This window comes from Salminus brasiliensis, chromosome 16 (genome assembly GCF_030463535.1).
Source record: "Salminus brasiliensis chromosome 16, fSalBra1.hap2, whole genome shotgun sequence".
Classification (NCBI taxonomy): domain Eukaryota; kingdom Metazoa; phylum Chordata; class Actinopteri; order Characiformes; family Bryconidae; genus Salminus; species Salminus brasiliensis.
Genome location: NC_132893.1, coordinates 31042320 through 31067464, shown reverse-complemented (window position 1 = coordinate 31067464; position 25145 = coordinate 31042320). Strand labels below are relative to the sequence as shown.

Here is a 25145-nt window from a genome sequence, read left to right as displayed (position 1 = left end):
TTGAGTATATTGAGAGTATTCTTGAGTATATTGAGAGTATTCTTGAGTATACTGAGAGTATTCTTGACTATTCTTGAGTATATTGAGAGTATTCTTGAGTATATTGAGAGTATTCTTGAGTGTATTAAGAGTATTCTTGAGTATATTGAGAGTATTCTTCAGAGTATTGTTGGGAGTACTGTTAAGTGTCCTGAGAATATCCTTGAGTATATTGAGAGTATCCTTGAGTGTATTGAGAGTATTCTTGAGTATACTGAGAGTATTCTTGACTATTCTTGAGTATATTGAGGGTATCCTTGAGTATATTGAGAGTATTCTTGCGTGTATTGAGAGTATTCTTGCGTGTATTGAGAGTATTCTTGAGTATATTGAGAGTATTCTTGAGTATACTGAGAGTATTCTTGAGTGTATTGAGAGTATTCTTTAGAGTATTGTTGGGAGTACTGTTAAGTGTCCCGAGAATATCCTTGAGTATATTGAGAGTATTCTTAAGTGTATTGAGAGTATTCTTAAGTGTATTGAGAGTATTCTTGAGTATTCTTGAGTGTATTCAGAGTATTCTTGAGTATTCTTGCGTGTATTGAGAGTATTCTTGCGTATTCTTGTGTGTATTGAGAGTATTCTTAAGTGTATTGAGAGTATTCTTGAGTATTCTTGAGTGTATTGAGAGTATTCTTGAGTATTCTTGCGTGTATTGAGAGTATTCTTGAGTATTCTTGCGTGTATTGAGAGTATTCTTGCGTATTCTTGCGGGTATTGAGAGTATTCTTGAGTGTATTGAGAGTATTCTTGAGTACTCTTGCGTGTATTGAGAGTATTCTTGAGTATTCTTGCATGTATTGAGAGTATTCTTGAGTATTCTTGCATGTATTGAGAGTATTCTTGAGTGTATTAAGAGTATTCTTGAGTATATTGAGAATATTCTTCAGAGTATATTAAGCATTTTGTAAGAGTATTCTTGAAAGTGTATTGAGTTTATTCTGGAGTATATTGAGAGGATTTATGGCAGTATTGTTTGTATTCCTGAAACTGTATTGAGAGTAATATTGAGAGTATTATTGGGAGTTGGCTTATTAGCTTTACACTCAAAGCTTTCAAATGAGCTCCAGTATGAAGCTCTGAGTCCTGAATCACACACCGCCCGAGACACGCCATCACCAACACCCAAATTCAAACACACACAAAAACTCCAAAAAAATACTCCACCCTGCCACTTCCTTCCCCTCAATGTCAGTTGGTGGTGGCCCCTCGTGTGACTCTCGCTGGCCCCTTGGCCCCCCTCAGCCCTCTCCGGCTCCTCCTCACACTCCACATTACCACATGAATGGCCGGCTGCAAAGGGCCAGCGCGGCTTCGGACGGCAACAGAAGGCACGAGATTTGCAATTCAATCTGCCCACCCCCGATTGGGACAGACCTGTCAGTAATATGATGGAGGCTCAGGGAGCGAGAGAAAGAGAGAGTGTGTGTGTGTGTGTGTTAGATGTTGATGGGCAAGTAGGAGGAACAACACTTACAACAATGCATCAGCATATTCTGCACATGGCCGAATGGAAAGCAAATACACACATGTATACATGTATAGACAGATATATAAATGAGTAAAAAGCATTGCCAATCCTAACAACTAGCATTGTTAGAGGGGCATAAACCCCTTATGAATAATATATATATATATATATATATATATATATATATATATATATATATATATATATATATATATATATGTATATATGCTGTATAATGATACATTTTTGAGGTCCTTAGATAAAGGAATTTTGTTTACATTAAAATTTATGTGTAAGAGAATAATTGAGTAGGCTCCAATTGTGCTGCCACAGCAGATCTGACTATTCAAAAAATGGACTTTACAAGATCTCTAATGTTGTTATTGTTAGCTGTAAGTTGTAAAATGGGGCCTTATGGATCACATCAATGACCCTTAGGTGCCTATGACTCTGTCACTGGGTCACCAGTTGTCCTTTCTTGGTCCACTTTAGGTAGGTATTATCCACCGCATACCAGAAAAACCCAACGAGGACATGCCTGATGTTTTGGAGATGTTCTTAACCAGACGTCTAGCCATTTTAATCTGGTTCTTGTCAAAATGACTCAGATTTTTCCTGCTTTTAACAACACATTGCTGACTGTTCACTTGCTGCCTAATATGTAGATCCCACCCCTTGACAGATTGCACTGTCAATGTAGATGAATCTTTTGTTGTTGTTTTTTACTATGGCTGATCAGTGTATAATTATATACCATACATATATAACCCTGCTTAGCCTGCTGGTTAACCCCTTAAAAAGCCTTTGTCCTGCCAGCTGGCCAAAAGTGTTATTGCAAACTTCTATTACCAAAGAATTGCCCCACCAATTTATACAGAAGTCCCTGTAGTTACTGAATAATACACTTCAGTGTGTAATAAGCCTTGTAGTGTAAGGGGATAATACACATGAATTTATAATGAATATTTTTAAAACATAAAATTGTTATAAAACTGTGTAAAATTAACTCTCAACATTTTATTACACACAAAATATGATTAAACTACACTAAACTGTAGATACTGTTATAGTGAATGGGTGGGTAATGACAGCACTCACATGCTCAGTCACATGTATTCATGTATATGTATAACATTGCGTCCTTTGCATGTCCTTTATCATTTATTTAAGTGAAGAATAACAAGTTTAGAGGGCAAACATTTAAATATTTAAACATTTGCAATACAGTAGCCTAAATCAGTGCTTTTGCCTTTCTGGACTGATCAAGTTTAAGATACAGAATCAGAAATACTTTATTGATCCCAGGAGGGACAAAAAGACAAAATATATTTAAGACAAAATAAATAAATCAGTCCAATATTAAAGTTTTTTTTTTTATATTTCTCATTTACCTGTAAGAACCACAACTCCCAATAACTAATAACTACATGTTAAACACTGGAAGGTGGTGCAGAGTAGATTTACATGTATATAATTTTGCAACAACAAAAAAAAGATTTTATATAAATACATTTTTGTGCTCTTTCTTGTGTTTAATTAAACAAAATAATAGAACTAAAAGAGAAATTAGACTTTGCATATATATATTTTTTTTTAATCATGAGACCGCTATTTTTTCCGCCTCTCGCCGGAAGTGTACCGATGTCATGAAGGCAGCGGTTACGCGAGGTCGCGGGGCAGCTTCCGGTTACCGCAGCAACATGGCAGCGCCCTTAGCGGTCCATCTGGAGTTCGGGTTTGTGTGACTTTACCTGATTTTAAAGTGTGTTTTTCTAACATACAGTGTTTGTAGTCGTTCAGTCAGTCTTACCTGTTACCCGATACAACACCAGAGCGCGTATTAGAGTGTGTGTGTCTCCCCACGTGGTTTACTAAGCCGCTGAAAGGTGTGTTATTAGTCCTGAGGGGGGGCTGTGTTTACCTGCTGCTCCGGAGAAGCTCTGGAGGGGTCCGGCTGTTGGTGTGTGCCTCCTGTAATCACTGTTTTCCTGATAGCCAGTGTGTCTCTCCCCTCTGAACTGGTGCAGCTCATTTCAGTTCATTCTCGAGTCTTGTAGGAAACCAGAGAGGCTGATGCTCTTCAGGTCACAGAGCTGTAAAGTGCTGGAGATTGTTCGTTAATCTTCATATTCAGCTGAAATGGAGGCTAGATTTAACTGTCTTAACTGTAAGAGTAGTTCAGAGTAGCTGTGATTCAGTTCATTCAGTCTAAGTTAGTAATCAGTCAAATTCCAAGCACTGTTCTGCATCTACTGCTCTTGTCCAGCACCCTCCAAAGTCACTCTCCAAAATAAATTATATATATTTATTGTAAATATTATATGTTTATAATAATATATTAGAATTATTTTTTAAATTATGTTTGATGCAGTTTTGATACTGTATCAAAAGCAGTCCTCTTAAAGGGAAAATGTGGAGCCACATATATACGTAATAAAGTTTTTCTATATTAAATGGCACTACTTTAAAATAAGAGTAGCCTTATCGGGGTTTATGAATGTGTAATAATTGTGGTTAATTTATTAATTCGGTTATAAATGCAGTTATAAATGCCTTACATATCAGGAAGAAGAAGTAATAGCACAAATAAAATGTTTTTGTTTTGTTTTTGAGGTTTTTGCCTATTAGTCTTATTTTAGAGAGCAAATACTTCATAGTTCTCTGATTGCGAAAACATGTGACTTCATGCAGCCTATTTTAAATATATGGTCCATATTGTTTTATTTATTTATATATATATATATATATATATATATATATATATATATATATATATATATAATGTTTATCAACCTTTTTTATTCTATGTATGAATAATGAACACTGTTCAGACTTAAACTTCTGGATCAGATGTACGGTTTCCACATAGCCAGGCAGTTGTTTTTTCCCCAATAGGAGTGAATGTGGTGCAAAAGTTAGTAACACTAGTAACACCCAACCAACCACTTAAGCTGTGCAGCCATTCTGCACTTTTCTAGTTTCAGATTTTGAAAAATTTCAAAAAATGTTGATTTTTTTTTCCCGCCACTGATACATCTAATATAGATGTAGGTAATAGCCAACCTTTGACAATAGTGCAGGGGTGAATAGAAAAATGAATATGACAACTGGCACGTTCCAGTGCACGTTCCAATGGACTGGTGGACTAGTGCTGTTGTCTGTGTAATGTGTCCAGAAACTACTACTACTACTAATAATAATAATAATAATTTGTAACAAAATCACCCTTTTCCATCCAAGCACAGTTACTGTGTGTGAGTTTAAGCGTAATATCTATTTAATAAAATATACACTTTAAATATACACACAAACACACAAAAAAAGTGGTTTGTGTGGAGACTCCCCTTTCATTTGGCCACAACACTGTATTTTTCTAATAATAAAGAATATCATTACAAATTGTGCTGTGTGAGGACACTTACTTTATGATTCTGACGTTTCAGGACCATTATTCCAAAGAGGAACAGAAAAACTGAGCAAGAAGCTGCTGAATAAGAAGCGAACTTCAGCTTCATGCATGGCTTGTTCTCTGAAGCCATTTTGCCTACGGGTGTTTAAAGCAGCCTGTTTCGCCTGATGTACGAGAGCTGAGGCTCGGTTCTGCTCCTGTTTTCCCAGAGAAAACTGTTGAGTCTGCTGTCCAAAAATGTGCAGTGTACCATATAAACTGCTTTTTGTACAGGCACGATACTCTTATCTGCCTGCAGCACAATCTGATCTCTTAGGACGTTTTCACACCTATAGTTAGTTCTGGCTCAGGTAAACCTTTGGTTGTTTTCCTCTTGGTTCAGTTTGTTTTCACATGTAGAATCATTCTCTCTGCTTATTGGTCAGACCTGTCTGGGGCAGAGCAAGAAAGTAAATACAGGAAGAAGGTCTTGTGCTCTGAACTAGCGCAGGTTTCTGTGCAGTTTGACAGGGGGGATCCGGGCAGTGTACCAGGTTAAACTTCACCTGCAGGATGCTTGGCTCAAACTTGCAGAATGCACCTCATTCTTGGGTCTGATTGAGGTCAGATCACTTTCTCACCACAAATGAACCGCTCCAGAGTTTGTTTGGGAAGTGGGCAGAGACCCTCCCCTCTCAAGGAGGTTCTGTGTGGTTGTTTTGGCCCACATCCAGTGTGATTACTGTGTTCACACCTACCCAAATGATTCATATTTAAGGGAACAGGCACAATAAATGTGGTATTAATATAGTCAACACAGTATTATAATTATGTCCAGGCTTCTGAATTGTAGTGCTAGTAGGGCCTCCATGATCAACCCAGTTATCGCTGTTACTGAAAGCCCACTTTTCTATTAATATTCATACAGCATTCAAACAGAACATTTTGAACATTTTGTGAGAATGTACGCCGACAGTGACGGCCCTAGAGACGAGCCACTACTTGTTACATCCCCCCCCCCCCCCCCCCCCCCACACACACACACACACACACACAGAACAAACCATAGATTGAGGTCAAGCGTGAAGTAAAAAGTTACCATTGGCACCATATAAAAGCCTTTCCAGCATTTAAGTCATCACAGAATCCTCTGTCATCCTCTATGGAAGAAAAAAAAGAGATGGTGTTTGAGGGTGGCCTTACTGACCCTGGTGTGCAGGCTTGATGTGGCAGCGTCTCTCTGGACCGCTCGAGCGCGGGCGGCCTGCCAACCCTGAGGATCTGGAGGACAACTGTGCATTCTCCAAGAGATGTGAGCGCTCTTTATGGGCCTTGCACCTGCTACATGAGTCGCTTGCTCGCTCCATCTCTCTCGCTGACGTGCTGTTTCACTAACCAACAGCGTCTCGCTTTCTAAACCGTACTGTCCACCTGGCTATCCACCTTTTGCTGGAGCTATTTAATCTTTAACGATTAACATATTCTGTAACTATGTATCTGAAGATGGGACTAAGATCACATGTGTAAACAGCTATGGATGCTTCTCTAAATGTGTGCTTTTTCAGTAGCTTTCTCTTGTGTTTGCTCTCTCTCTTATCTCCAAGCTCAAGCCACAGTAATACAGTTTGATCTAGAGGAACCGTAGAAACTGCTTTGCCGTAATCCTTCAGCACTAGTCCTTTGATGGCTCTGGAAGGGTTTCACCAGTTCTCGATTGAGGCTTTGGTCTGCAACGTCTTGTAGAAGTTGGGAAGTAAAGACTGGTGCTATCTGATTGATAACATCTGAACACACTGATTCCTGTGGTTTGTAATGGGTGCTACTTTCATAGTGCAGAAGATTCCTGGTGGTCAGTGATCACCATCCCTTCTCATATAGATTTAGCTCAAACCCAAAACGCATTTGATCCAGATTGTCGTTGAGGTACCAGGAATATTTAAGGTGGACCAGAAAAAATGAGCTTTTGTTTGTAGCTGAATCGTAGAAACTGATCCTTCAGCACTAGACCTTGGATAGCTCTGGTGTGGTTTCACCAGTTCTTGATTGAGGCTTTTGTCTCTGACATCTTGTAGAAGTTGGGGCGTAAAGATTGGTGCTATCGGTCAGTAGGGCTGGGCGATATGGTGAAAATACTCAATATACTCAAATCTCAATATTTAAAGACTTTCTTTGTGATACACAATATTTATCACAATACTATTATTATCCACAACCACTCTTTATATACCCTCCCGTACTGAATAGAGTAATTTTTATGCACTTTATCTAATTAAACCAGTCTAATTACACTATTCGTAATCAAACCTGCAGCTGACCAGCGTTTATTAAGCACTAACAGTCTCCTCTGTATGCTTAGAAAAGCTCATTTTTATCACGATAACACAATTTAGCATGATACAATAACATATCGTCATATTGCAGCTCTAGCACCCACTGATAGTTACAGTGCTGACGTCCCAGGACTATTTAAGGTGGACCAGAAAAAGTGAGCTTTTGTTTGTGGCTGAAACGTAGAAACTGATTTGCACTAGTCCTTGGATAGCTCTGGTGCAGTTTCACCAGTTTCTCCAGTTCTTGATTGACCATCCATTCTCATGTAGCTTCAGCTCAAACCCAAAATGCATTTGATCCAGACTGTCCTAGTTGTTACAGTGCTCAAACTGTAAAAAAAAAAAAAAAATCTAAACACTCACACTGTTAACTGTGTGTCTGCTTACAGTTGCAATTGTAATGATTCAACCCCATTTCTGAGGGTCAGAGCAGCTCTGGAAACCTTCCAAAGTAGGTCTACAGAGAAGAAATGAAGGTTCATCCCGTGCTCTGGTTAATGATCCAGACATTTGTGGACATCAAGATTCGCAGTGCAGCGTTCTCCCCTGTTAAAACCCAGAATCGCCCCCGTATTTTGTCTGTGGTGTTCATCAAACCAACCCTTAACCTACCCTTAGTTACTGAGAATCCAAAAAACACTCTTTCCAGACCTTCAAGTGCAGCGCTAAACGACTTGATTAAAAATAATGGAAATGGCTACAGCAGCAGCCCTCACTTTGAGACATTTAGCCCTCACTTGTACTGACATCGGTTATCTAGAGCTACAACAGTTAGTTGCCAAAATGGATCTCATTTATTAGGAAAGATGTTGCTGGCAGTGCTGGAAAATCAGTTGTATAAAGCAGACCTGAGGTGCGATCAGATCATCCGAGTGGTCCACTGTGATGTGAACTACATGGGTGATTCCAAACCGGGTGAGGGTATTTAATCAACTGCAGCCCCCTTAACCCACATCTTATGCTCAGTGTGTAGGGAATCTAAGGGTTCTGCTTGGGAACCCTGGTCTATTGCTCCACAGGGTTCTATTGGTGATGATCTACTATTCTCCACAGGGTTTGGTCCAACCCTAATATAACATCCCATTTCCAGTTCAAGAAGGCCTTCTGCTGCCCCTGAATACTAGAGTCAGGTGGTTTGGACTGGACTGGACTGGACATGGCACCCCTGCCATAGATGGTCACTACAGGAAGCACAGGGGGCGATATGACTTCTACTGTAACACTCCGAAAAGATCACTAGTCCTATAGCTGGAACTTTGACTAATATCAACAGCACAAGATGTGAATCCAATAAAGGCATAATCGGTTGATTAGTCCATTAATTAAGTGAGATGACTGTTAGTTGCAGCCCAGGTTAAAGCTAGACTCTGCAGGAGGGTAGGTCCAAGAGGAGGATTAGTGACCATTGCTTTAGTGAAGGCATCTTCAGGGTCTGTTGTTGGAGCAGATGGAGCTTCCTGTTGTGTAACAATAGCCAGATCTAGTCTTCCTAATGACTGAATGGACCAGAGGACAAGAGGAACTCATCCCTTTGTTGGATGATCACTTCTTTCAATGAATCTCAATGACCTTTCTCTGCGGGGGAACCAGAGAGGCTTTCATTTGCAACTTTCCCTTCATCCAAAGATCCTTAACGCATTACCGACCCTCAGCAATATTAACTGTTGGGTTAAATGGAAATTGCCCAGATTTTTCTAAATTAATAACATTAGTTGCAATGTGTCAGAGAGGTTTGGTTGGTGTGAAATGGTTCATTGTTGGGAACTCTGTGGTTTCTTCATAGTGGTGGTGATGGAAACCAGTAGTTTTTAGTGCATATATATATATATATATATATATATATATATATATATATATATATATATATATATATATATATACATACTGTCCAAAGTAACCAGTCAAGCTATGTGAGGTTGTCTATTTCCCATGGATATGGATATAAAATATATTTTAGACCAAAACTCAAAACTATCTTATTTTCTTAGTCATATGATTTTTTAGAGACTGTAATCACTTGGGACGTGACTCCTATCACCATAATTTTGATGATGTGTTCAAAATTCTACATTGTGATATTTAAAGATATTTTTCATGATATTTATCATACATGTAATCACAGACTAAATGCATCAGTAGTGAAGGATTCTTAAAAACTACTGTTCAGATTCTCTCCCGTACTGAGTACAATGAATTTTATTTAACATTTGCTGCACTTCGTCTAATTAAACCAGTCTAATTGCACTGTTTGTAATGAAATTTGATCTGATAATATAAGTCAATCAGTCAGTTAAGCACTAACTTCTACGATATGCTTAGAAAAGTCCTAATAACAAAATTAATCACAATACGATAAAATATCGTCACCTTGTCCATCCCTAACACCAAAACATGCAGAATTAGATCTTAGATTAGCGCTTAACCATTTTATAAAGCTTTTTATTAAGAAATTTTGAACAAAGTTGAGATCTTAAAGTTTGCTAATAAAAGTGAAAATAAAGTGTGTAACAAGTGTTTTGTAAATAAAGCGTAAGAAGTGTTGCTTTTTTGTTAAAGATGGTTTAAAACAGAATCTCGAGAAAGCTGAGCCATTCTTAATCGTTGGGAAGCTTGTACCACACCCGACCACCAGACAGAAATCTCTAGCACTAGCGTTGCCCCCAACACTCGGACGATAAAGACTTAACACATTCGAAACATGCAAAGCCAGCTACCTCTGCTTTTTCTTTAAACTGCCACCGATCTGGCATTACTGGGCAGCCGACACGGTCAGAGAAAAGCTTTAGGTCCATAGCTCTGCAGCACCTGTGCCGACCAACAGCCCTTTACTGGTGATTAGAGGAGAGAGAATGACTAATTGTGCTCTCTCTGACTCCAGCTGTTGATGGCAAAGCGACATGGCTAGGGATTCGAACTCATGGCCCTCGAGCCGTAGTGGTACTGCATTAGACCCCTGACCCACTCAGAACCCAGGAGCCCATTCTTAAGGACGAAAGCAATAACATTGCCAATAACTAAAGTTTGTTTCAGTAAGAGAAATTCAGGAAGTTCCTCATACACTAAAAAAGTGCAGTTCCTTGAAGAAGCTAAAGGTGCCTGCAAGAACTTTTAGGATTCCTCAGAAAGAAATCTGGTTCTTCAAAGAATTTGTTTGAAAGAAGGTTCCTAGCAGATGTTTAGGCTACTGTATTTGGATCCAACTATGAGGAACCTCTTAAATTTATCTCACTGAAATGAAATTTAGCTCTTTGCAAAGGTCTTCATCCTTGAGAGTGACTTTTTTCTTGAAGGCACCTGAAGAGCCTCAACAGTTTCAAACTGAGTAACTTCCAAATGTTCCTCAAGGATCTGGTCCTTTTGACAGGCTTCTTACTGAGGAATCCCAAAAGTTCTTAAAGGTTCTTCGATGAACTAGAAATTTTTACAGTGTGTCCATCTGATTGATAGAAACCGTTCATATAAACCCAAATATTTCAAATAATAATCCTTCTGCTCTTCTTTTTTCAGTGGAGGAGCTGAACTTCTGTTTGATGGAGTGAAGGACCACCACGTGACACTGCCTGGCCAATCAGATCCCTGTAAGTACAGTCAAAAGTACATTAACACGGTTTGGTTTTGGGGAGGGGGTGGTGGTGAGGGGAGTATCTTTTGTTAAAATGTCACACCAGCAGATGGCTCATGCCGTTTTGCTGAAATAGAAATGTCTACAAATGGAATTAGGCAGGTGAACATAATCATGCTGACACAAATTCCTTGGAGATAAAACTTTTGCACTTCCTCATAACTTCAGAAGTCACTTCGCCCCTTTCTCTTTCTCTACCTCTTTCTGTCTTTCTCCGACAAGTCAATTTCTGACAATTCCTTGTATTGATCACTTAATTAGTTCCATACGTCTCGATCCCAGTCTCTCCTGGAGGCGGGAAAAAGGGTGGTGGAATGCCGGCTCTGCCTTCATCCCCACTGGAACTAAAGAAAGTCTTTCTTTTTTTTTTTACGCCTTTTAGGGCTATAGGATGTGGCCGCTATGTCCACCAATCCCCTTTCTCCTATCCCAAACAATTCCAACACCCCAAACTGAGCTTCCTCTTTCCATCATATCTCTCTCTCTCTTTCTGACCTCCACAAGCCCTGGTTCACACGCTCCCATGCACACCTGCTCTTCAGCCCAGCCCGGCCCGGCCTACTTGGCCTCTTCGTTGGACCAGTGTTGGCTCAGAGTTGGTTTGCCATCGTCAAACATTAGCCTGAAAAGTAATTGCCCCAATCCCTTCTCGCTCTCATGTGTGCTTTTTCTCTATCTCACTTTCTCACTCTTGCTCTCGCTCCCCTTTCCCTCTCTCTCTCTCTCTCTCCTCTCTCTCTCTCTCTCTCTCTCTCTCTCTCTCTCTCTCTCTCAGCAACAATAGAGCTGAGCCCTCTCTCTCCATCCGCCTCATTCTCCCCCCCCCCTTCTCCCTACACCACCAACATCTGTGAGCCTCCTCAAGCTCGCCCATTCTCTCTCTAACTGCTCCATTATTGAGCCTCTTTCACTTGTAAATGCGGCCAGTGATACTGTTGATGGGTCTTTTATGCCCAGCGCCGGGGTCACTGGAAAGGTATGGAGTGGGGTAGGGGCACTAGGAGGCCTAGCAAAGAAGGGAGGGATGATGGTGACAAAGCACCCAGGCCTTTTTTTTGTGTGCAATCATTTTTGGGGGCTGGCAGGACGAATGCCTCACTGCCCCCTCCTTTTTCAAATTCCTCCAGGCTTCCTGGTGGGGCATCGGGGTGAAAGTGGTGCCAAGCTTGAGGAGTAACGTGGCCTAAGAACTGAGAGGGGTTCCCAGAGGTGTGGGAAATGGCCTAAAGGCACACTTAGTAAACGTAACAGTGAAAATGCTGTTATTTCTGTTAAATAACGACTCAAGTAGGAGTACCTTTCCCAAAAACAACGTCAGTACACGTAAAAACTGAGCAGCTTAACAAACTGCAGAGGAGCTTTTGGATGCATGCAGCATTTATTGGAATAGGAATTATGTTCAGATGCTGATTCCCCCCATTTCTGAATACACGCTTGGTCTAAAATATATTAGGAACTTCATAAATGAGGAGTGTAAGCTAAAACAAAGCAGTCCTTAATTTATGAGTGTGGGATTAACTAGGTGGGCGGGGGGTCCTTTCTTTGCAAACCTTTTTAAATGTGAACTTTTTTTAATGTTTTTCAAAATACTCCGCCACTCAAAAAGCTTATTTCCATTTATTTTGCTGTTCCCGCTGCATAATTTGACTCTTAATTCTTTACGTCACTTAATTCTAAAATTTCATGATGAACGGATCAATAGAAATGCTTCAAAATGACTTGGAATAAAATCTTCCTTCATTGACTTTCATTCTTCTCATCCTTCTCCTGCAAAGCTGCCATTTTGGAGATAAACTATATGTCCAAATGTTTGTGGACACCCCTTCTAACAAATTCATTCAGCTACTTTACATTGCACCCGTTGGTGACACAGATGTGCGAATGCACACATACACAGCTTTTTTTGTCCCTGTACAGAAGTACTGTCAATAGAATAGGACTCTCTGTAGCAGATAAACAGGTGAACCTGTTGGCACCATGCTGCCTAATGCCAGGCCTGGGCTAGAGGGGGTATAAAGCCCCCCTGCATTGAGCTGTGGAGCAGTGGAAGAACTGTGTTCTTTGGAATGAACATTTGATCGGGAGGAGTTGAGGATGAGGTGGGGTGGTGATCATCATCCAACACCCTAACCTCACTAACATCACTCCTGTCGCTGAATGCAGTCAAATTCTCACAGCAATGCTCCTTCAGAATTTAGTAGGAAGCCTTTTTCTGGACAGTAGAGACAGTTACTCCAACAAAAGCAGGATACACTCTTAATAATACCCTGGATTATGGAAGAGAAAAAAAAAATGAAGAGAAAAAAAAAACAATGAATGGGATGGTGTCCCAATACTTTTGTCCATATAGTGTAGCGGTTCAGTTTGCAGAGAATCTAGTACCCATAAGCCTTAAAATACAGCAGGTAGTGGTTACAAGTGCTAGTGCCACCTTCTGCTTTTTGCAGTAAAGTGTGTAACTTTAAAGGTGTGTGTGTGTGTGTGTGTGTGTGTGTTTGAGGGCGAGAGCGTGCGAGAGAGAATGAGCGTTTGGGAACACTCTGAAATGGTTGTGCTTCACCCCCATAAAACAACAGCAGCACTAACAACAGTGGGGTCATCTCCATGGTACTGGAGTCTCCACGACAACCTGCCCACAAAAGTGGACTGAAGGAGGGAATGTGGCCAAAAGGACCTTACTGGGGCCAGGGGATGACCTTGTAACTCCTGTGTTTGTGTTTGAGTGTGTGTGTGTGTGTGTGTGTGTGTGTGTGTGTGTGTGTGTGTGTGTGTGTGTGTGTGTGTGTGTGTGTGAGGGAGAGAGAGAGAGAGAGTAAGAGATATTCGCCTGTGTCATGGATGACTGGCTGTGATTGCTCAGATTGACATTGGGGGTCCAGTGTAATCCCCCAACCCCACACCTCCCCACCCTAAATTTCTGTCTTATGCTCCAGATCCTTCTGAGTGATTGATGAGTGAGACTGAATCCTATAGTGTTGGACACACACACACACACACACACACACACACACACACACACACACACACACACATTTACATACCACTATTGTCATAGAAACGAAGGCGTCCCTCATATCGCTACCCAGATGAATGACTTCATCCCCTCCCACCCGCAGATCATAATGATAATAATGCTCGTAATGCCAAACAGGGAGAATGCAAATGCTAGCTTAGCCGCTACGCTATACTGCGCTACGCTACACGCCTTCACCCTCCCTCACTGCCGCAATCCCAGCATGCACCTGAGAGCTGACGCAGACCGCGTCCCTCCTTCTCCCTCCTCCCCTCCATTCCATCCCTCACTCCTCCACTCCTTTCTCCTTTTTGTGACGGGTAAAGAAGGATTGATGAAGATGTTGGACGCTCCGTCCACCGTTAGCACTTAGCCCAGTAGAACCTGATCATTTTTTTTACCTTATTTTTTTCTAGTTTGTGCTTTTTATTTCATTTTTTATTAAAAGTTACCCCAGCAGAGGAGTGATGAGAGCAGAAGTGATTGCTTCTGTTTTTAGCCCCCCTGATTTTGGTGCAGGTCAATATTCATTGCCTGGACGTTGCGCTGGGGTGAGCATCACTCTTCTTTATAGGTGCAGGAGTGTGGGGCTAGCCGGCCTGCAAGGTACAGCGATCGTTACACAACTGAGGAGGCTGACAGCGATCCAATTAACCTGAAACAGCCTCTATTGCTCACCCCCGCCTTTCACAGCAAAGCGTGGTGCACACACACACTTGCACACTCGCACATACACTACATGGACAAAAGTATTGGGACATCTGCTCTTTCGTTCGTTCTTTCTTGTGAAATCAAGACTATTAAAACAGAGTTTATACTGCGTTTGGTGGAGGGACTGTCTCTACTGTCCAGGGAAAAAGGCTTTCTACTAGATTTTGGAGGAGCATTGCTGTGAGGATTTGATTGCATTCAGCAACAAGAGCATTAATTAGTTAGGTCGGGATGTTGGACGATCACCACCCCACCTCATCCCCAACTCCCTAACTCATCCCAAATGTATTGGATGGAGCACCGACCTTAATTCCAGAGAACACAGTCCTTCCACTGCTCCACAGCTCAATGCTGGGGGGCTTTATACTCCTCTAGCCCACCCCAGGCATTAGGCAACACAGTGCCAATAGGTTCATGTTTACCTGCCCATGAGAGCTCTATTCTACTAGCACTACTACTGTGTGTGCTTGTGCACATCTGTATTAGCAATGGGTGCAACTTAAAAAAGCATTAATTGCATTGAATGCATTAATTGCATTGAAAGGGGTGTCACAAATATTTGGACATTATAGTGTATATAATCCAATTATAAACAAGAATTTCTTGTCTTTCTTGTCCAGCTGAGTCTGTGAGGATCAGGATCTTGCTTATATGGTTGTGCTGTATATTAGAGTTCGCAGAAGCTGCTGTTTAGTAAAGAAGGCCGGTATATCACTGCAGAATGTCATTGTGCCGTGATGTGATTCACTGTGTTCTGGACGCTGCGCAGTGGTAAACCATAAATGCCTCGGTTGCTTCGGGTTCTGAGATTAAGTAACAAGCAGTATTGTCAGTTGTGTCGTCGTGGGATGTAGCAGAAAGGAATATAAAAAAATCTACTAAGGCACAGCTGTACAAAATGTTAGCCTGTTGGGTAATTTGATTTAATTTGAAGTAAGACATTACATCTCATTGAAAATTATGTACATAGCCAGGGACTGCCAAGACAGAAAATAATATAATAAATAAGAAGAAATTTAACTTAGTCCTCCCCACATAGTAGAGCAGGTACAGGGTTGGATAACCATACTTTTGCATAATGCTAATATCACAGACAACCTGCAGACTTTGAAGTATATATTCTACAATATCATCACACTCTCAGGTATCCACCCATACACCACATCCCTTTAATCAAACCATGAAGTCGTAAATTTTGTCGTAAGTTTAAAGCCAAAAGCCCAAAGAAAATGAGTCCACTCTCTAATCGTCTAAAGTATAATTATATACTTATAAATGTGGGTATTATGACCACCTACCTAGTGCCCATGACACTGTTTTTACACTCTGCTACAGCTGACTGGCGTGCTCGCTGTCATGTGGCATCTTTGACCTCCCTGGCCCAGTTCATTCCAAAGCAGGGGTGGTCATAATATTCTGACTGAATAATATGACTTTGTATATAACTATAGATGAATTGGTGGATGGTTGGACGTTGCTGTCATGCACTTGTATCTCCGTTTTTGCTTTTTTATTGTTGTTTCTTTTTTTAATATTTGACATAATGTGAATCTGGCAGTGGTTCGTCACATTGTGTTAAAATGTCATGACGAATGGACCAATAGAAATGCTCCAAAATTGCTTGGAATAAAATATTTTTACATTGACTTCCATTGAACATTTAAGAAGGTTTTTTTTGCCTCCTGTAAAGTTAGAATTCTATAATCTGTTTCTATATAAACTGATAAATATTATGGTTTCTTGTTTAAAGTCATGCTGTAAAACTGGCTTATTCTGTAAGCAAGTCAGTTTGCTTAGTTGTTTTTTTTTTTTTAAGTTATTTAGAAGTAAAAACCATCTAGAAAAAAGCTGAATAATCCTTATGATGTTCTTACAACAATATCATTAACTATACACATGTGATTATTAGACTAAATCTACAGTGTTTTCTCCTGCCAAGATCATTTTTGCAGTGTGGAAATTTGTAGTACTGGTCATAAATGTGAGTTTTGCATTGCTCAGCCAAAAGTCTCAATCAACAGCCAGTAGTGTACATTTCAACACCGAGAGTGCGTACCACCACTGTCTTATAGTACTTCTAGTGCTCATAGTCTCATAGTACATCATTACGTTATCAAGAACACAAAGGGAGGTACCGTAACAAATCAGACGTCCGAGTCAGTTTCCACCCCAGTTAGCTACAAACAGCAAAATCGTACACTTACTGGCCTATGCGTTGTTTGCAAGACAATACCCACCCTCGCCCCCTGATGGAAAGGTTTATCACGCAAACTCCTCCAGCATCAATGGCGGCGGCTCTGTTGAAGCACTGGTGCGTCATCATGTCTCCTCAAACACATGAGGGCTTTCCAGACCCCCCCCAACCCACCGCCCTGCTCGTGTTCCCCTGGTCCCTCAGCTACTGCAGAGGAGGCTCTATAGCCCTACAGAGGCTGGAGCTGTCCCTACTTCTCCGGATTCACAAGCCTGACAGCATGCAACCCCGGTGTGTGTGTGTGTGTGTGTGTGTGTATGAGCGTGGTTTCATCCAGCTGAATGTGGATTCTAAATATGCTGGAAACTGTCTGAGGAATTCGGGCATGGAAGTGTTCAGTTGGGTTCAGTTCAGGTTTAGTGTTGTTTTAACAGAAAACCAGGCGAGGCATGAGTGCAGCGTACACACACGCTGTGTATCTTCCTATAAATAAACTTCATATTACAAGATGGTGTAGTAGTTAAACCTCAGGCAGATGTGGTAATAAAGCAGTAATAACACTATAATAGGCTTGTTGATTGATTGGCTTGTATTGTGAGCTTCATGGTTAACAGAAGCTCATAGGATATGCATAGAGAAACAGCTGTCCACTCTGGTGTGGGGAGGGAGGAGAAAGGGGGGGGGGGGGGGGTCTATATGTAAAAGGTTGCTATTTGACCGCTGACTGATCTGTATTTCAAAGCGTAGGCTCTGTTGTCACACTCCCGATTAGGCTAATTGCTTTTCATATGGATGAGTCTTGGTGAACAAACACACTCGTGTGCACACACACACACACACACGCGTAAACATACACACAGTCTCTCTCACACCTATATGGACGGACTTTGTTAGTCACAGTGAGCTTGCGAGCAATTCCACACACAGATGCTTCCTACTAGTCTACAGAGAGAGGAAACGCATGTATAAGGTCTAGCTAATTCTGTTCTATAGGTTCTCCTTTTTTCTCTTCTCTTTCTTTTGCCTCTTTCTCGCTTGCTCTCTTGCTCCGGTACTCCCCTCGCATCTCCCTCACCCCCTTTTTTGGGGAGGAAAGTGGTTCGATCCGGAGATGGAGGCTGATGATGCTGTGTTGATGGTGAGCTTGATGCTGGACCACAGACTTACTGACTGTTCCGCCATTGTTAGTGGAATAGCAGGGGCGCGTGCGGACACACATACACCCGTGTGAGCACGTGCACACGTGCACACACACACACACACACACATATATATATATATACACACATTATACACAGGCACACTTGCTCTCAGTCACAAGATAGCACCATCAAAACGCATACACTACATTTTGTCTCGTTTACACTATTTAACTGCAGTAATGGAGCATGGATCTAAATTTGTCATCAGAAACCAATTTCTGTCTTTTTTACACCATTTGTAAAAGCCAGCTTTACATTGCATGAATGTTTCTTGATGAATGGACCAGTAGAAATGCTCCAAAATGGATAAAATCTCATTACATTAATTGATTAATTTTACATTTTAAATTACACTGTTATTTACATCTCAAAAGGCAGTTAATGACCTAATCTTATGGAGATTAAAAGTTCAGAACATTTATTTATTAAATTCCTCTCTCTTGTTGAAAGGTTGGTGTTTTGGAGATGCTCTGCAGATGCTTAGGAGATGCTGTAATGAAACAGCGGTCGTATGTTTTAGGTTGGTTTTCTCTGAATTGCCGAATTCGCTGACCGCTTCCAACCTCACAGCGAAAACCCTACGATTCCAAACCAGCCAAAATGGGAGGAGACGGCTGCACGAAGCGCCACTCTTTCACCGTAAGGTCATGAATGCCAGGTTCCACAGTGGCCATTGCGTTTTGTGGCGGAGGGTCGCAGACGTCCTCCGTTTCATTTGAATTTCAACATGGGGAGCTGCCGGGTTCGTATCCATCAATCATCCCTGCCCTCCTCCACACCATCGGGCAGCGAGGGACGCCTCACTCTCGTCCCGTTCTGGTAAAAACGCTGATTTCAGCACCGTCTGTACGGTTTTTAAGGCTTTGTTGCCACGGCCACAGTGACCAAAGGCCTCTCGACTTTAGCTGGGTTTGGACAGCGGCAGTGCTGAACGCCGGAAAGGCGTTCGTGCCGCATTTATGTTGTACTGCACCTTAACCTCCACAAACACACACACACACAGACTCTCTCGACTGAGACTCCGTCGCGCCACTTCGACCGCGGGGCCGTCTCCGGGAACTTTGGCCTCTAACCTTTGACCTCTGGTGGCTCTTTTGCAGGGGACATGAAGCAGCTGCTAGCGTGGATACGAGAGAACATGCTAAAGGAGCGGCCCGAACTCTTCGTGCAGGGAGACACTGTGTAAGTATATACACACACACACACACATGCACACACATATATACACACGTGCATATGCATGAGCAGGAAACACACAGTATTAGACTGTAGAAATGCACCCTAAACACACACACTCTTTCCAAACCATCACTATACACTGCAGGACAAGCAGGACGAAGCACCTGCCATTTAGACTTTATACTGAGGGGCTTTGAAGGCCCTCTGAAGAGACAGATGGGTAGAATTTTGTAAGATGTTAAAGTTAAAGAAAAGGTTTTAATTGATTTAGCTTGTTTGTTTGCTTGTTTTGCATATTAGTGAGTAGTGTGTGTCTGACTTTTTCCTGGCACTTCTATCAAAGGATTAACTCTTGTTTATGAGCAGGGATGCACCGATACAGGAATCGTGGATTGATACTGATACCTGCTATTTTTTCCATATGGGGTTCTGCCAAAATCGATACATAAACATTTTTAAAATTCAATAAAACAGGGATCTAAATGCAGTATTAATACAGTATAAATGTTCTGCTTCTCTGGCGTACAGTAAATCAGTCACCATCAAACCACTGCTGTTGGAATAAAACCTTGTAAACCTTGTTTTTATATTGCATAAAACCTGTGATAAATGCTTGTGATGAATGGACCAATTATATATATATATATATATATATATATATATATATATATATATATATATATATATATATATAATTTCTTTTTTATTATTATTTTTTGTCTTTTTGTTTTTTTTGTTTTGGGACACTTTAGCCATACAGTTTATAGATATATAAACACATATCTGGCCAAACTGGTATGATTCCGATGTCATTGTGCTTTCCTATTCATACATATTCCTTTGCCTATTTGTTTTGGTTGCATTACCATAACATCGCCATCACAAAAAAACCTTGCGTCCCCAAAATGTGAGCTTTACTACAAAAACTTATAGAAGTCAAAATAAAAACATTTAGTTTGATGTCATTTTGAAGCTTTACTATCGGTCCATTCATCATGATATTAAGACGCAATGTAAAAAACAACACTGAAAAATAGCAAAGATTAAGATTTTTGTGAGTGTGTGTGTGTGTGTGTGTGTGTGTGTGTGTGTGTGTGTGTGTGTGTGTGTGTGAGACGGCGACTTAAGCAGACTTGTGATTTGGCATCTCTGTATCTCTGCATCATTGTACTATTATTGTTTTGTTAATAATATCAATATCACAAAGTACAACGCAGGAGCGTGTGTGTGTGTGTGTGTGTGTGTGTGTGTGTGTGTGGGGGGGGGGGGGGGGGGGGTTCAGTCTATAGGCCATTTAGTGTTTTAAGGTGCTGCGTAACCTTCAAAACCAAGCGCTGCTTCTATGTTCCTACACTGACATCACAGCAGAGGAAAGCAGTGTTAGCATCTCCCAGCTGTTATAAAGCGTAACATGCACTCTACGCTTTGCGTCACATTACATGAGGAGCTCAAGGGGTGTGATTCCACTATGCGTGTGTGTGATTTTTTGTGTGTTGTGTTTTTTTTTTGTCCATGCATGACGGAAGGTCTAATTTAACCATAGCACTAGACTGAGTGTGTTCTGCTTGTAGCTCTGCTGCGCTGTGGCTTATTTACTATTTAATATATCTAGTTTTTGGAATCTAAGCGGTGTTGAGGCTTTTGGATTTTACAGTAAAATCAGCAGAAGACATGCATGTGCAGTATCTGTGTTGTTTCTACACATCATTTATTAAATGTGCCAATGCACTTTGCAGGAACTGTACCCCCCCTCCTTATCTCTGTCTCTATTGACATTTCTTATGCATTGTCAGGCACCTGCTTTATGTCACTGTTATCAGTATAGACCGTAGCAGGTAAATGACTCTCTCTCTTTTTCTGTTTTCCCTTAACACAGGAGACCCGGTATTCTCGTATTGATCAACGATGCAGACTGGGAACTAATGGTGAGCAGTGCGTATGTGTATGTCCGCATGCATGCACACACGCACGCACACATGTGTGTGTATGTATGTGCGTGTGTGTTTTGTACCTCTTCAATCACTCCTCTCACTTTCTCTCTTTTAAAGACTTGCTCATTTTTGCTTGCTGGCCGGGATCTTCTCCATTCATCTGACGAGCACAGAGGTCGTGCTGGGCTGTTCTTTCAGGAAAACATGTATTGGCATCAGCTTGTAATTTAAAGAAACACAATCAATGAGGAAAAAGTCAATGTCTTGACAACTGTCAATGACGACTAAAACCCACAAATCAAGCCTTGATTTAAAGTTGAGTGTCTGTTCGGATCGGACTGGTCCTTTATGGCTTGACATAAATCTAATTTGCAGTAGCTTTTAAGCTGACCGCCTCTTTTCTGTTCCGCCTTGTTTTTGTACAGCCAGCAATAAACACTAAACAAGGGCTTCCCTTTTTTGAGAATATTTGGTTTGGACCATTAAAGCTGTGTGTGCTGGGGTCTTGGGGCCTGCCCGAGCGTGTGCCGAGTGTGTGCTTTTTGTTGTTGTTGTTGTTGTTGTTGTTAATTGTCAGTCATGGATTTTCTGTGTGTGTCTGTCCTTTTTCAGGGTGAATTGGAGTACCAGCTTCAGGACCAGGACAACGTGGTGTTCATCTCAACCCTTCATGGAGGTTAACTGGCTCTAAAGGATGCTACATCCACATACGTATACATACATACACACACAGCTGCACCGTCAAAGCTTCACGCCACCCATCCTCCATCCGGGAGCGGCCTCTCCACCAATCCACCGAGCTTCTCTTGACTTGTTTTGATTTGTAACCCAATGGGATGAGCTCTTGCTGGAGAGCAACCTCGGACACGAGCATTGCCTTGTCCACTCGCTCGCTCCTGTAGTACCTGCCCTGCCCTGCCCTGCCCTGCTTTAGATGGATGGGGTCAGACTGGGCGCGTTCAGAGGTCATTCTGTCTAGCCAGCGTCCAGATGGATTCTCCAGAGACGTCGACCGCCAATCACGCTCATCTTAAATGCCCGAATTATCATTTTTATTAGTTTACGCTGGGACACCCCGCTTGTGTGTATGTGCAGGGCGTTGCCGTTTTGCCTTTGGTTTTGTTTTGTTTTTGTTTTTTAAAATGAATAAATTCTTTTTTTTTATGTGTGTATGTAGTTGTGATTTGCTGATACAGTATCCATATATTTTTCAGGGTATTTTTTTTCTTTCCTTTTTTTTAAACCAAAAAAAAAAACTATTGTACCTTTCATGATAAAAGGTTCATAGTAGAGTCAAATGGTGAAGCTTAAATCAAACGCAATTCACCTCACTGTCTTGTAGCTTCGATCTCTGCCAGCGATTGTCGAGTCTTCTTATCTCCTTTCTCAGAAAAAGAAGCTGGGTCAGTGTTTTTCAGCTGTGGGCTGCACCACAGCCGTACCTTTCGCACCGATCCTTTGGATTATGAACAGGAACTCAGTCATCCAATAGGCCTGGTCTTATATTTTCACCACCGTGTGTCTAAATGGCTTTCTTATGATTTGTTTGGCATGCCTGGTTTTCATCCAGGCGTCCTACAGAACCAATAGCGCCCTTTCGGAGATCAGTGTAAGGTCTCTTTTTTTGGCAGAGATTGATGTGCTCGTACTATGAAGCCCATTTCCTTGTCCTGGGGTTTACCACCCTCGAATATTCATTAGGGTAGCTGAGCAGAATGGCAACGGGGGGGTCGGCCCAGGCCTGCAGCCCACAAACCTGCCCGCAACGGCAAAGTGGAGGAGAATAGCAGCCTAACAATAATACAAATGCTAATGAGCTTTGAGGGAGAAGAAGAAGAAACACAATGTCAGTATTTGAGTTGTGTGGGTGTGTGTGTGTGAGCAGGAGAGAGAGTGTGTATGTGTATGGGAGGAGGGGGGGTGGGTTAAACATTGTTCTCTCGCTCTGTGACCTGTCCGGAGGTCAAGAGTTAAAATGTGTGGCCAATTATTCAAGGCACTTCCTAGCAAGCTTTCAAAAGTAGGATTAAGCTGCCTTTCTGGTAAAGTTATAAAAACGTTAGGAGGTTATTTCAGGACAGGAGACTTCTTTCGGATAGTTTCGGATACTTAAACTCACCTCCTGTTGGCTGTTTAGAGAGCGTAGGGAAAGCCTTGTGAAGTCCATGCTCACCACTGCTATTAGCTGTGTCAGTGAGGAGGAACCTCCGAATATTTATAAGAGTAGTTTATCCATAATTCAGCTACAGCAAACTCCACCGCCCATCTGTAAAATCTGTATTAAAACACCAGTAGTCTGAGTTTATCTGTGCCTCTTCATCATCATCAGTTACAGGCCTCTATACTGCAGCCAGTATTTAAGGCTTCTTAAATTTTACTCTCGGCCTCTGGTATTTCTCCTAACTATGGTGAGGTACCTCACATACTCACTGTATCTCTCATGCTCTCCGCTGTAACTGGGTTATTCAAGACAACCTGCGAGAGAACACCTTCTGTGGTCCGTAATATGGGTAAACCTTATCCTGCAAGATCCTTGCTCCCTGTGGGGGTTTTCTGCGTATGGGCCTGGTGGTAACATCAGACACGTGAGCGAAAACACACTGACACCTTGCAAAACGCCTGCTGTTCATACCCAGCTATTTCAGTCTGTAGGCTTCTTTTATGACAGCATTTTTAGTCTGTAGGCCGTATTTATAGTGTTAGAACCTGTGTGGCATTTATCTAAAATAATCTATATGTAACATTTAATTCCATTTATAGTATTACAACCTATAGGGTGCATTTAGAGTATAATAGACTGGATGCTCATGTATGGCATTTTAGCCTATAGGGTGCAGATAGAGTATTATAGTCTGTCTACTACATTTATGGCTGCAAATATGCATATATGTTATTACAGTCAATATGCTACATTCATTGCATTTTAGAGTAGGCAGCATTTATGACCTCTATAGCATTTAGTCTGTGGGCTACATTTATAGTATTCATGTATATTAGGCCATGTTTGTGGCATGTATATTTATCATATACATTTATGTTCTCCAGTACGGTGGGTATTACTATACAGCTCTCTGGCTGCTCACAAAAACAGAGACAGGCTTGTGTATGCGTCCACTTACCCCAATTTACAACACACCGATAGCACAGTAAAGAAATTTACACTACTGCTTGCATTTATAGTATTATAGCCTATATCATTTGTATATGAAATTAATAGCATTTTGCCTGTGTGCTGCATCTATAGGATTACCGTCAATACCCTACATTTATGACATTGTTGCATTTTAGCCAGTAAGCTGTATTTATAGTATTTTAGAATATTATTTCACATTTATGGCACATAGAACATTTTCATTGATGGCCTACGCTTATGGTGTTGACAGCATTTTAGTCTATAGCCTACGTTCTATACACTCTGCTATGGAGTTTGCTAACTGAGGGCCCTGAACGGGAGTCGCACCTACCCCAGTCATGTTCTTTTGCATGCACATGCAGAAATAATGACTTATTATTCCTGATCAGGAGATATAAGACTATCTCTGAGCCCAATAACACTGGACACATTTTTTAAACACATGCTAAAGGCCTCTGGGGGCCCCTAGCTGGCTGCTTAGGCCATGTATTACCATAAACTGTCCTTCTATGTAAAATCAACAGAACAAGAATGAGCTAATTGTGCATTTTTTAACTGTAGCAACAAATATGGATCAATTAGGTTAGGTAATAGTAACACATTTGAGACATATGTCTGAATGGTGACGCAGTGCAGATCGTATGGACGCTGTTCTCCAGCACGGTGGGTGTTACTATACAGCTCTCTGGCTGCTCACAAAAACAGAGACTGAGGCTTGTGCACTGGTCTTCATTAAAACTGAACTAAATACGTCCGTTTGCCCCAATGTGGAGCACACCTATGGCACAGTGCAGAAATGACATAGGCTTTCCTTATCCGAGGAGGAGATGTGCTCTATATAGGACATATGTTTTCCCAGTGCAAAGGCTAAACTATAATTAGCCCTCAGTGCTTCCCAACCTACTTCTCTGTGCAACCTTCTTCTTCTCTCC

General features: G+C 41.3%; 1 protein-coding gene across 1 annotated transcript; it reads left to right on the top strand.

The window, feature by feature from the left end:
• The first annotated feature begins 3189 nt into the window (after positions 1-3189).
• urm1 (ubiquitin related modifier 1) lies at positions 3190-22243 on the top strand. The gene is made up of 5 exons (XM_072658991.1): positions 3190-3245; positions 10736-10806; positions 19071-19152; positions 21026-21074; positions 21693-22243. Exons 1-5 carry the CDS (start codon positions 3211-3213, stop codon positions 21759-21761), a joined length of 306 nt encoding a protein of 101 aa, XP_072515092.1. The 5' UTR covers positions 3190-3210; the 3' UTR covers positions 21762-22243.
• Positions 22244-25145: the final 2902 nt, after the last annotated feature.